The sequence below is a fragment of the Chenopodium quinoa genome, unplaced genomic scaffold, assembly GCF_001683475.1.
Source record: "Chenopodium quinoa cultivar QQ74 unplaced genomic scaffold, ASM168347v1, whole genome shotgun sequence".
In the NCBI taxonomy this organism is placed as follows: domain Eukaryota; kingdom Viridiplantae; phylum Streptophyta; class Magnoliopsida; order Caryophyllales; family Amaranthaceae; genus Chenopodium; species Chenopodium quinoa.
In genome coordinates this window covers 7,101-21,458 of record NW_018742407.1, presented here as the reverse complement: position 1 = coordinate 21,458, position 14,358 = coordinate 7,101, and the positions used below count along the sequence as shown (strand labels likewise).

Here is a 14,358-nt window from a genome sequence, read left to right as displayed (position 1 = left end):
ACAGAAGTGAAGTACCCTAAAGAACCATCCACATCCCTCATTTGAATCCCTCTAACCGATCGTAAATAGTCATTTGTTGACGATGACATACTGTTATGTGCTGCCGCAGCTTTCTTCTTTGCTTCATTTTTTGCCCTAACAGCCTTTTCTTTTCCCTTTTTCTCTTTGCAAGATGGATACCTCATGTTGTTGTACGATGGGCCTTCTTCTTAGGCAGCGGTGGATCCTTCATCACTGTCGGGACAGATCCATCACAACTCCCCATAAAGGTACTAACTGGTGTATGGATTGTATTCCCCAACCCAGATGCATGTGTTGCTAGTTTATTTGTACAACCAGGCCCCTTGTTCAAAGCCACATAAGAAGGCGTCTAAATAACACCTTGTACGCCATCATCCTCACCTTCGTTCTCATTATCCTTAGCTGCCTGTTCCTATCTTTTGGCAACCATTCCCAACACTTCATCGACTCTGAGGTCCATAAATTGCAACAAGTCTGCCACAGCCTCAACACCCTCTTTACAAGCTGAAGCCTTTGAGCAAATAAGTTCATACATCCCTATCACTTTGTGATATTGCCTGGCTTCATCGATTTTAAGTGGATCATGGTAAGCTACTTTCACTTGTGTGTGTTTTCTTTGAATATACTTCCTCTAACGACGTAGAATATACTTCTCAGGAACAATGGAAACACCACAATGGTCATTCACAAAGATCATATGTCGACAAATTATTCCATGGCACTCAAACTGTTTACAGTCACACCTTGCTTCATATGTATTACTGTCATAGCACATCCTGTAGCATCTCCGAATCTTAGTCACAGATTCTTTCTTTGCATATTTTGGCTTGATCCACACTCGATCCTCAATAACCAACTCAACTTGATTCTCACCAACTTCATAGTCATCTAGGCGACGTACGTTCAACATCCTCTTGCACTCCCGCTGAACTTCTTTAAATTTGGCGTCCGTGTAACACTTCTGGAACACTTCCTCTGCTAGGAAATCGATAGATAAATGCCTGACGTACCGTATTGTGTTGGAGTCTGCAATTCTTTCTGACTCGGCCCTTATCTACATTGCATCGCAGTATTGAAGCACAAATTAAGACAGCGTTGTATGCTTATCAACATAACCTTTGAAAAAGTGATTGAAACTTTCCGATCGTTGGGTCGTTTTCATCCCGGCCCTGAATAAATGCTTCTAATACGCTGGGATCCACATGTGCCTTTCCTTAATCAAGCCTACATGATATTATAAAATTGCAATTACTGGCTTATCTAAAACCAAACAAACCTCATACACCTGGACTCTTGTGAATGGTACATTCACTGTCTCCCAAATGTGACACAAATAAGAAAATTGGAAAAAAAATAACATTCAGTGATACAAAATTCTACCACTAAACCTGCTCCTATTCTAAGTCAGAACTGAAACAGCTTCCAGTCCCCTGCACACAGCCAGCTACAATACCATCTGCATACTCTAACAGAAATCACTAACAATCAACAACAAAAAAAAAAACAAAAAAGAACATATGGACGTGTAGTACCTGTAGGGTTTCGTAGTGACCCGACACTACGCGAAAGGAAACCCACCAAGACCCGCCCCCTTAATTAAAACAATTAACAAGCATATTAAACTTAATCAAACAAGATTAAGAACAAGAATTATACCTTTGACGCGTGCTTCGATCCCAAAGAGCTCTAACTTAAAAATCTCGATAATACGAGATCTCCGACGGATCGTACCCTCGACCCGACCCGACCGTCCTAAGTCTTGAAGGTTAGTCAAGACCCGGACAAAATAACTATGAGTTTTACGAATCAAAGGTTTACTCTTACTTAGAGTTGCCTTTTTAATTCCACTCAAGGTTGTTCATTTCCCAATACCCAAGCTTGGTATTTATAGGGAAATGAACCCTTAAACTTCATTCCCCAACCAATGAATAAATAAATCCAATTACAATGCAACAAGTGTCAAGGGGAGAGAGAGAGTTAGGTGAGGACCATGTACGTTGGGGGGACCATTGCCTTGCTCCCCAAGGCATGGCTTTAAGCCTTGGTCCCCACTATCCTCACAAAACCGCCTCAAGCATGCTGCTGGACTGGCAGCCAGCTGGCACTACCAGCATGCCCAGCCAGCTAACACCAGCCCACCAAGCAGCCTTCGCATCCCAGCCAGGCAGTGCTGCTTGGTGTTGGACGATGCTGGGCGCTGGTGCGTGCCAGTGCTAGGCGCTGGCCCCAGCATCCCACGCGCATACGCACACACCTCGCGCATCCATCATGCGTGCTGCTAGCAAGCCACGAATGCTGGCCCCCTTTGTCTCGCACCATACGCACACAAACCTTCGCAGCATCTCTCGCACATGCACTAGCCACGCACCATGCGCACTAGTCATGCACAGCGTGCATTGGCCTCGCACCACACGCACACCCACGCATCACACATCAGCCTTGGTGCGTGGTGATGTTGGGCTGTTGTGCGTGGCCTAGCAATACGTTGGCGCCCAGGCCCTCGCATATGCATGGTGCGCTGCTTGGTGCTTCCATGCGAAGGCTAGCACACAAGCCAGGACGCATGCTGCGCCAATGCTAGCCAGACACCCATGCTAGCACTTGGTGCCAGCGTGGTGCTGCCATGCCAAGCACGCACGCACGCAGCACCCAGTGCTCATGTTAGGGCTGCGATAGCTGCGATGGGTTGCTCGGTGCACCTGGTGCGCCTATTGCTTGTGATAGGCTGCCAGGCTGCGCCTAGGCTGCGATGGTGCACCTAGGCCGCGATGGCGCGCCTAGCACACCTAGTGTGCTTAGGCTTGCGTCTAGCCATGCTAGGTGCATGCTAGCCATAACTAGCCTAGCATCCACATGGCTAGGCCAGTGTGGTGCTAGGGCTATGTTCGTACTTGTTGCTTTGTGATTTCGCGACGCTCGGTCTTGACGCCCTAGGCTCGATATCCAACATCTCCTGAGTGTTCCCGTTATGATCCCCAGTTACGGCAGATGTTTGGAAACATCAAAGAGTCTAGTACTCAAACAAGAAAACTTCACAGTACTCATGGTTGGAGGAAACAAGTTTCGATAGTCATAATGAGGAAACAAGTACTCTCATAGGTCTTATCCAGTACAGTTCCAAACTGTGCCTGTGCAAATGATTTATGACCGTCACGTCCTCGCAACACAAGAAACGGTGCTGTAAATCATACTACACACTAATCTATGGCGGTCATCAATCATCCATCTGTTAGATGACCTCGATTAGGGAAAATTTTCGATTTAATATTAAATGTTCGCTTAACAGGTGTTTCTTTATCCAAGACATGGTCTTGATACCCCGTTCTGAATATTTCCGTAAATCGAATGGACTCATTATTTAATTCTAAACCACAATTAAATAGTAATGGAGTGAATGATAATTTTGCACAAAAATTAATTACTCCATTAATGAATGGTTTTAATATAGTGTCTTACATTAAATATCCTATTTAATTAAAACACATGTACAGGGAATTTCAAAGCTAGTCTCCAACATGCTTGATTCCCATCGGCTCAATGTGCTTGTTGTGTTTCACTTGAGGCAGCGGTTTAGTCAAAGGATCGGCTACATTATCATCCGTGCCAATCTTATAAATTCTGATTTCACCTTCGGATTTCCATTCCCTTATCATGTGAAATCGCCTTTGCACGTGTTTGACCTTCTGGTGCTCTCTCGTATCCCTGGCCTGAGCGATAGCTCCATTGTTATCACAATAGAGGTCTATCGGCCCCTTGATTGAGGGTACAACACCAAGTTCGCTACTGAACTTGCGAATCCAAACAGCTTCCTTGGCAGCTTTTGAAGCGGCCAAGTACCCGGCTTCAGTTGTAGAGTCTGCAGTGGTGCTCTGCTTGGCACTCTTCCAGCTAAACGCTCCTCTATTCAGACAGAATATGTACCCCGAGTGTGACTTGAAGTCGTCTCTGTCAGTCTGGAAGCTAGCGTCGGTGTAACCTTCAACAACCAGTTCTTTGTGGCCTCCATAGACCAGGAATTTATCCTTGTTCCTTTTCAGGTACTTAAGGATGTTCTTGGCCGCAGTCCAATGCGCCTCTCCTGGGTTCGATTGGTATCGACTCGTTGCACTTAGGGCATACGATACATCTGGCCTTGTACATATCATGGCATACATAATCGATCTGATTAGCGAAGCATATGGTATCTGATTCATTCTTTCTCGCTCAACAGGTGTTTGTGGGTACTGTTTCTTGCTGAGAGTTACGCCATGGGACATGGGTAAATGCCCTCTTTTTGCATTCTCCATGTGGAATCGAGCTAGTACCTTATCAATGTAAGTACTTTGGCTTAATCCAATCATCCTCTTAGATCTATCCCTGTAGATCTTGATGCCTAATATGTACTATGCCTCTCCTAAGTTCTTCATTGAAAAGCACTTTCCCAACCAGCCCATTACGGACTCCAACAATTTTGTGTTGTTTCCAATGAGAAGTATGTCATCGACATACAGGACTAGGAATGCAATATCACTCCCACTGACCTTCTTGTATACACAAGATTCATCTGGATTCTTGATAAAACCAAACTTGCTAATGGCTTCATCAAATCACAGATTCCAACTTCTGTTGGCTTGCTTTAGTCCATAAATAGACTTCTTCAGCTTGCAAACCTTTCCAGCGTTGCCTGGATGAACAAAACCTTCTGGTTGTGTCATATACACAGTTTCTTCCAAAATTCCATTAAGGAAGGCGGTTTTGACATCCATTTGCCATATTTCATAATCGTAATATGCAGCAATCGCTAGGACGATCCGGACGGATTTTAGCATTGCAACTGGTGAAAAAGTTTCGTCATAGTCAATCCCGTGGACTTGTCTATAACCTTTTGCCACCAGTCTAGCTTTGTATATTGATACATTTACATCTTTGTCTGTCTTCAGTTTGAAGATCCATTTGCAACCAATGGGTGTATAACCTTCGGGCAAATTCACCAAGTCCCAGACTTGATTTTCAGACATGGAGTCCATCTCGGATTTCATGGCCTCTTGCCATTTTGCAGAGTCGGGGATTGTCATAGCTTGCTTGTATGTCGCCGGCTCATCACCATCCATGACTACGATGTCCTGATCATCGGTTAAGACGATACCGAGGTATCTGTCTGGTTGAGATCTTTGCCGTTGCGACTTACGAAGGGTAATAGGTTGAGAATTTACATTGTCTGTTTGATTCTGACCAATCTTCTTAGATGCTTCCAAAGTATCTAGATTGTCAGTTTTGTCAGGCTGAGATTGTTGCTCGTCCTCTCGAACTTCGTCGAGTTCGATTTTCCTCCCACTTATTATTTTGGAAAGGTGATCCTTCTCCAAAAAGACACCATCACGAGCAACAAAAACTTTGTTCTCGGATTTATTGTAGAAGTAATACCCTTTGGTTTCTTTTGGATATCCCACAAAGAAACACTTATCCCATTTGGGGTGAAGTTTGTCCGAAATTAATCGCTTGACATATGCTTCGCATCCCCAAATCTTGAGAAAAGACAACCTAGGAGGCTTCTTAGTCCATAATTCATATGGAGTCTTTTCAAAAGTTTTGACGGAGCTCTGTTCAGTGTTAGTGCTGCAATTTGTAGCGCATGTCCCTAGAAAGAGATAGGGAGTTCACTAAGACCCATCATTGATCGAACCATGTCTAACAAGGTTCGATTCCTCCGTTTAGACACTCCGTTCCATTGAGGAGTTCCGGGAGGTGTCAACTCTGAAAGAATGCCATTTTCTTTCAAGTGATCGTCGAATTCATGGCTCAAATATTCGCCACCTCGATCCGATCGAAGTGCTTTAATATTCTTGCCAAGTTGATTTTCAACTTCTTTCTGAAATTCTTTAAACTTTTCAAAGGATTCATATTTATTCGACATTAAGTAGATATAGCCATATCTACTATAATCGTCGCTGAAAGTGATGAAATATCGGTAACCTTGTCTTGTGGGTGTGCTCATTGGTCCACATACATCCGTGTGTATTAGACCTAATAAGTCACTTGCCCTTTCTCCCAACTTGGAGAATGGATGTTTTATCATCTTGCCTAATAAGCATCCTTCGCAATTTTCAAACGACTCTAAGTCGAATGAGTTAAGAACACCTTCTTGAAAAAGTTTCTTGATGCGCTTGATGTTAATATGGCCAAGACGACAATGCCACAAGTAGGTTTGATTCGACTCGATGGTCTTAGCTAGTGGTATCAACTTTTGTCTAATCATATGTAAAACATGCAATTTTAATTGAACATAAATTTGTAAGACAAACTTGAAACAACTATTGTCAAAGTCTTACATCCAAAATTCCTAGGTTTCCAACACCGTGGATCATAGTATGTTCAAAGCATGATGAAAAACTAGAATTAGTTTAATTAAATGTCATAGACAAAATAGTGCATGCAAGCACGACCGAAAAACCATCTTCGTCGTCTTCTTGCTCTTGCACCAACACTTGATAAGCTTCTCACTTGGTTCCTGAAAAAGCAACATTAAGTGAGTCATACTTGGTATCTAATACCTATGATAAGCTTAATTCACAAGTGTTAAGGAAGATACCTGAGGCGGATGTTCTATTCTTCTTCCTCCTCTTCCCGAAAGAGCTTGCATTCTCTCTTGAAGTGGCCTTGCCCTCCACAATAGGAGCAACGCATCTTAGCCTTAACCTTGAAATCCCTCCTTCTTGACGGTCTTTTGGTTGCCCCAAATGAGTTGGCTTGGTGAAGTACTTCCACCACATTCTTCAAGGAATGTGTCTCCTTCGATTCAGAAATATATGCCTTTAGTGCATCATATCCTGAGTGGAGTGAAGTGAGCATAATATGACCAGCCATTCCATCTTCTAGTGGAATTCCGAGGAGTTCCATGTGCTTGAAGAGCTTAGTCATTCTTGCCACATGGGGTCGGAGGGGCATACCCGACCTCAACTTAGTGTTGCAGACTGTACTAAAGATGGTATCTCTCTTTCGCAAGACAACCTTGATCCGATGGCTTTACATTCATGTTTGTAAGTGACCTAGTCACTTCAAACAAGAGTCCATCATAGTTGTCGTTGAAACTCTTAGAGAATCTCATACGACAACATCCCTTAGTCCTCCAAGGAATAAGTGTGGGAAAGAGAATGGAATTTTTTCTTTCCATTCTTCCGGGATGGAGTTAGCCATGATTTGTGACACTATTTGAAATCTTTTGACCATGCACAATAAGTTTTGTCACTCAAGAGTTTCTTGGAACAGAGGGTTGGAGGGAAGTATCCAGAACATACTCTTTGGAACAACTCCGGAGAGTTCTCCTGAGTTCTTCTTCCCATTCTTCAAGGTTTGTTAAGTTAAGCTTGATAGCTAACTTTTCGGGGAGTTTCGGGCACATATGGTTGTTGTTTGAGTTACTTGCAGACATTGTTCTACAATTGAAAGAATTTGAAGTGAAAAACCATTCATACATCAATAAGTTTGAAATTTAAAACGTTCATGCATATATTCAATCTTATTGAGCATTTTATCCACGCATTTAAAATTGTCCCTTATGGGCGAGAATAAAATGATTCTGAGATCCCAAAGATCAAGAAATGGTTAAGCATGATTTGGCTTGTCTTAATCATTAAATATCTTAAGGTAAGCAATCCAATTGCTAATAGCTCCAAGCTACTCTCGGTTTGATAAAATGTCGCATCTAATGCATCTTTGACATTTTATCTCTTTTGCAACGACATCTAAGGACTCCTTACTGATATCGTTGAGCTTAACCAAGAAAACTTGTTATACCTAGTATACCTTACGTTCCTAGGGAAGTAGTGATGCCTCGTTTTGGCGTAATCCATCACGTACGCGCATTAGTTCGGTAAGTGTTGTTCTTGGAACGACAAAATTTTAGCTCAATATTATTAAGGGACCTAGGGTTTCTATGTTGGTTGATTTAAGTGAACTTAACTAATCTTCGCAACATAATAGAAATCCTAGACATGCATCTAGAAATCATATATAATAACAATATATAATTATAAGGCATAAAATAGATGCATTTGGCAACTAGCATGACCCCTTGAAATCTTCAATTTCCATGGGTCTTCATCTTGGCTCGTCTTCGTCGAAACGCCGTCTTGAGACATGTTAGCCAAAATGAAATAAAATAAGCTAGCTAGAACGACTAAAGATTAATCTAATAGTACAAAAATACTTAACGGTTCACAGACCGTATTTAGATTTAAAAAAATACATAACGGAACGCAGTCCGTATTTTCTATCCTAGTCGGGCCCCACTAGTTGCCATTTTCAAAGACCTGTTTTGAAAACAATCTTCCATTCACCCATTCACTATTTGTGAATGGCCCATGCAAATTTTACGAAATACATAATTAAACACGCAAAACTAGTAACTAACTTAGGTGGTTAATCCAATTAACGCGCCTAATTAAAACTAGTCAAAGTGGTGTAATCCATTATTTCTAAACGCAAAATGCTAACGCACTTAATTAAGCTCCCACTAAATTCCGCATCCGTACTTAATTAATCCGATTAATTAAGTCGGCATAACCCATAATTTGTCAAAATTTTGCAAAATTGAAACCGAGGTTTTTTGCCTCGTTAAAATAATTATTTAAATTATTAAAATGGCCAAATTTTCGCAAAAACGCATAGCTCAAAATCAAGCAAAATAACCCACACAAGAATTAGGTGGAATGCGCACCATGGCTGCTAGGCAGCTCATGTGCTGCGCTTGCTGTGCTGTGCCACGCCCAGCATGGCATGCTGTGCCAGCCAACACTAGCAGCTCGCTACGCATGCTGCGCATGCTAGCTTGCTAGCTGGTGGCCTGGCAGCGTCTGGCAGGCTGGCTGGAGCTTGCTGCCTCGCTGCCCAGCAGCACGCACAAGCAATTCCAGCAGCCCTACCATGCACCTAGCACTTATGGCAGCACACCACTCCCACTGCCACACAGCAGCCACGCGCATTGGTGCAATGGCCTTGCGTACATTATAGGCAGCCACATGTGGGCTGCTAGGCAGCCCGGCTAGCCATGGTGACGCTTGCGGTTTTGCGTCGATTTGCGTGCATTTCCTCGGATTTTTAATTCTGATTTGTGTGTGACAATAATTAATTCCAAATTACATTTTAGAATTAATTTGAGGGATGATAAAATAAAATAAAATTAAGTCCCACTTAAATAAAATTTATTTTATTGGTGCAACAAAGCCTAAATTATCCAAAATTTCAATTTTTGAACAAAATTAGGTCTAATTTTATGCTTAAAAAAAATGAGCTATGTCTAAAAATAATCTTGCCAATATGCAAATTAATGATGGATTTTGACAAATGGAGATGGAAAAATAAATTAACCATCCAATGATACAAAATTTCCAACTTGCATACTTGTGTAAAATACCAAGATTACATCTTCCAATATGAAGATTTAATCAAATTTTTACTCACAAGTAAATTGAACTTGATGGATTTTAATCAACCAAAACATGAAAAAATCCAAACTTTGTTCAACATGGAAATTAGGGTTAGGGTTCCAATCATTTAAACATTTAAAGATTAGAACTTTAACATTATTTGGGAACATAAAATACAAAATCACAACAAGTTTTCACACTTTATTGAAATTTATTTGCAAAATTTGTGAAAAGAAAGTTTATGTGAAAAATTGGTATATCAACTTAAGCACTAATAAAAACTCCATTATTATGCTTAAGGATATTTTAAAACCAGTAGATTAGTGATGCAAATGTGCATTTAATCTAACCTTGTAATGCTTGCATTATTTAAGGCTTAAAAAGAATTAAAATTTTCGTAGAAAAACGAAAAACCCCCAGAAAAATTGGGTTTCTGGTTCGAATTTGGCTTCTGGACAGTCCTAAAAGGGTTGAATCTGTTCCAGAATGTCGATTCCACCCAAAAATCACTATTTTTGAGCCAAAATCTGGGTTCGACAGCCAAATCGAAAATAAAATCGAGTTTTAAAATTAATTAAAACGAGCATCTAATCTAATTATAAGAACATGAACCAGAAAATTAAATTCTAATAAAACACCTTAATTAAAAAATAATTGCGTGCTATTAAAAGGAGCGTGGCTCCGATACCACTGTAGGGTTTCGTAGTGACCCGACACTACGCGGTAGGAAACCCTCCAAGACCCGCCCCCTTAATTAAAACCATTAACAAGCATATTAAACTTAATCAAACAAGATTAAGAACAAGAATTATACCTTTGACGAGTGCTTCGCTCCCAAAGCTCTTACTTCAAAATCCCGAAAATACGAGATCTCCGACGGATCGTACCCTCGACCCGACCCGACCGTCCTAAGTCTTGAAGGTTAGTCAAGACCCGGACAAAATAACTATGAGTTTTACGAATTAAAGGTTTACTCTTACTTAGAGTTGCCTTTTTAATTCCACTCAAGGTTGTTCATTTCCTAATACCCAAGCTTGGTATTTATAGGGAAATGAACCCTTGAACTTCATTCCCCAACCAATGTGGGAGAATGAATAATTTTGCTAATTAATTTATTTCTAAAATAAATTAATAAATAAATCCAATCACACTGCAACAAGTGTCAAGGGGAGAGAGAGTTAGGTGAGGACCATGAACCTTGGGGGGGACCATTGCCTTACTCCCCAAGGCATGGCTCTAAGCCTTGGTCCCCACTCTCCTCACAAAACCGCCTCAAGCATGCTGCTGGGCTGGCAGCCAGCTGGCACTGCCAGCATGCCCAACCAGCTAGCAACAGCCCACCAAGCAGCCTTCGCATCCCAGCCAGGCAGTGCTGCTTGGTGTTGGACGATGCTTGGCGTTGGTGCGTGCCAGTGCTAGGCGCTGGTGCGTGCTGGTGCTGGCCCCAGCATCCCACGCACATACACACATACCTCGCGCATCCAGCATGCGTGCTGCTAGCGAGCCACGCATGCTGGCCCCCTTTGTCTCGAACCATACGCACACATACCTTCGCAGCATCTCTCGCACACGCACTAGCCACGCACCATGCGCACTAGCCATGCACAGCGTGCATTGGCCTCGCACCACACGCACACCCATGCATCACACAGCAGCCTTGGTGCGTGGTGATGCTGGCTGCTGTGCGTGGCCTAGCAATACGCTGGCGCCCAGGCCTTCGCATATGCATGGTGCGCTGCTTGATGCTGCCATGTGAAGGCTAGCACAAAGCCAGCACGCAAGCTGCGCCAATGCTCGCCAGGCACCCATGCTAGCACTTGGTGTTAGCGAAGGTGCTTCCATGCCAAGCACGCACGCACGCAGCACCCAGTGCCTGTGATGGTGCGCCTGGTGCCTGCGATGGGCAGCAATGGTGCCCAGCCTCATGCTAGGGCTGCGATAGCTGCGATGGGTTGCTCGGTGCTCCTGGTGCACCTATTGCTTGCGATAGGCTGCCAGGTAGCGCCTAGGCTGAGATGGTGCACCTAGGCTGCGATGCTTAGGCGCCTAGTGTGCTTAGGCTTGCGCCTAGCCATTCTAGGTGCATGCTAGCCTGAACTAGCCTAGCATCCACATGGCTAGGCCAGTGTGGTGCTAGGGCTATGTTCGTACTTGTTGCTTTGTGATTTTGCGATGCTCGGTCTCGACGCCCTAGGCTCGATATCCGACGTCTGTATTCGTAAAACTCTGCTGCCTCATTAAATCCTTTCGGATTAATTCGTCGTCTCGGATCGGTGATTCGATTGGGTTCGACCCGAAGGGTTCAGTTAAGATTAAGCTGTAACATCAATTGTATATTGATATTACTGATCGGAAGCGGCCTCCACCTAGGCATTCCGATCACTTGACCTTATTGAAGAATTAGCTCTGTAATAATTCTGAACCCTCTATCGGAAGAATACACTTGTTGGAAGGACACCATTCCTTTTAGTACCTTCAAGCCAACTATTATCTCTTAGTATGTAATAATCAATTGCGTCCGCCCAACGATCTACAAATTCATCAGCATCTAAACTACAATGATATTTTCAAACTCATCCTTCTCAGCTTCATAGTCCTCATGCTTACCAACATACCTCGAAAACTTCTGAAGTATGTGCCATATGCACCACCTATGGCAACTCTCAGGCATAGTCAAGTTTACAGCTTTCCTAATCGCCGGATCTTGATCCGTTAGGATTGAGATAGGAGCTTTAAACCCCATGCAATGTAGCCAAGTCCTCAACACCCACTCATACGTCTCCGCCATCTCCCGAGAAATCAATGCACACCCAAACAAAATACTCTGCCTATGATGGTTCACACCGACAGACACAGCAAAGGGAAGGTGAAATTTGTTTGTCAAATACTTACTGTCAAAACACACAACATCTCCAAACTCCTCATACGCAGCTCTACTCCTCGCGTCTACCCACACAACATCTTGTAATGCGCCCTCCTTCCCAAACCGACATAGATGGAAAAAATTCTGATTGTCGGCACTTATTTTGTTGAAGTATTCTATCATGCCATTTGCATCACCCTCAGTAAGCTCGAGTCTGGTTTTCTGAGCCACTGCATTCTCCAAGTCTTTTTGCATTAATTTCATCTCCTCCACTTCATTACGCTCTCTTCCTTAACAACTGTACATTTAGGATACCTTCACCTTAGACTTCTTCGCCATATGCACCTGCTTGACCAAGTGATTGTTTTTCACCATTAACTCGTGCTTCCGGTACATCGTTACATCCTTTGACTTTCCTGGCGTAATAATGTGACCTTTGTGCTCCAAATTCAGCCTTTGAACAACCCAGTTCCCATCCTCATTAACATTGGCATACAACTCCACAAGACAACCGCACTTTTTAGTCTTCCGAATCAGAATTGTCTCCTCATCTTGCAACAACCCTTCCTTCAGTGCATCCTGTTTACGCTTCCTTGAAGCATAACCATAACAGTCACAAGTCCACTTAGCATTCCTTCTCTCCTTACAACACTTTCCCTTTTCCAATTCCTTCTTCACATCCACCCACCTAGAAGCAGCCCTCACTATACCAAAACCATTTTGTCTAGCATAACTCCAGAAATAGGTATCCAACTCATCCCAACCCCCAAATACCATGCCCAATGTTAGGGGTGGTACTTCCTCTTCCACACCAAACATAGTGTTCACAATTACCGTGTTCTTCTTTGGGGTTATGAATGAGGAACCTTCTACACCACCTCCATCAAACTCCCCTTCTTCACTAGGCTCAACTTCATCTTCCTCATAAATCTGCCCCCTTATCCTTAACCTCCAGACCTCCCCCCTATTCAACCTCCTGCTCATCTCCTTCTTTAAATCCATCATCACTCTCTAATCTCTCCTCATAAACAGATACATCATCCTCGCCACCATCTTCATATCCATCACAAACATCCACCTAATTTACATACACAACCATGACTTATTCTAGATAAAGCATTACAACAAACAACCAATAACCAAATCATACACAAAAACACCGAACCCAACATACTATATCATCACATAATTCATAATAAATCAATCCAACCACATCAACTTCCCATGCATACCCACAATCCAATCACTGTCAAGGAAAAAGCAGAAGCTTAATACTTTTTTTTCCCACACCAACAGGTTCTAAAATAAATTAATTACACTAATAGAATTAGGAAATACTCATCCTTTACTCCATTCCCATTCGAAAAACAAATTCCAAAAATTATAATACAAACAAAAATTTCATCAACTCAAGTACAATACCCATTTTACCAAATAACAATGAACAATCAACATTCATATCAAAGATTTCCTCAATTAAACAATACCAATTAGCCATATACTGACTCAATTACATGCATTGAAGTTAAAATGAAATTTACAACAAATGACCCTAACCCTATTATTCTAAATAAAAGACTCTACATTTCATAATTACCCACTTCAAATACTCAATTATAACCCTCAATTTCAAAAAACAACACTAACAGAGTTAAATACTTACATTCTCAGCATCAAATCGCAATTCCCTTGCGCATTCATGTCAGACTTCGCTATCTTCCACCAATGCTTTGGCTAGATTGATACCCAAAATGTGGCCAAACTGATTTATCATCCTGATACTCTACTTCACCACTATTTATTTGCAATTTGGTCTTTAAAATTCAAGAATATAAGAACAGTGATGTCACAGTTGTTCATGAGCTTCCATTCCCCATTTTTTTTCCTCCATTTCCAATTCTGGAATCCCGCTTCTTTTTTCCTTTTTTCCTTCCCCCGTTTTGCTTTCACTGTACCGTTACAAGCATGACCCACTTTCCTTCACCAAACTTCATTTCAATTTCAGAATTGCCATCCTATTGATTACCAAACCAATAGGCGCTATGCGCCAATAGTTTTTCAACAACTATA

The 14,358-nt window shown here is 42.2% G+C and overlaps 1 protein-coding gene across 1 annotated transcript; it reads right to left on the bottom strand.

Moving 5' to 3' along the window:
* Window positions 1–652: 652 nt before the first annotated feature.
* LOC110704503 (protein FAR1-RELATED SEQUENCE 7-like) lies at window positions 653–12,543 on the bottom strand. Its single transcript, XM_021882300.1, has 2 exons — window positions 11,983–12,543; window positions 653–1,075 (listed from the first exon to the last, which is right to left on the bottom strand). The coding sequence occupies exons 1-2, from the start codon at window positions 12,541–12,543 to the stop codon at window positions 653–655; spliced, it is 984 nt and encodes a 327-aa protein (XP_021737992.1).
* Window positions 12,544–14,358: the final 1,815 nt, after the last annotated feature.

Coding starts and splice junctions, on each gene's coding strand:
- LOC110704503 (XM_021882300.1), bottom strand. CDS start 12,543: ATGCAAAAAGACTTGGAGAATGCAGTGGCTCAGAAAACCAGACTCGAG. Junction 1,076..11,982: donor ATGAGTTTGAAAATATCATT/GTAGTTTAGATG, acceptor GATGCAATGTAG/ATAAGGGCCGAGTCAGAAAG.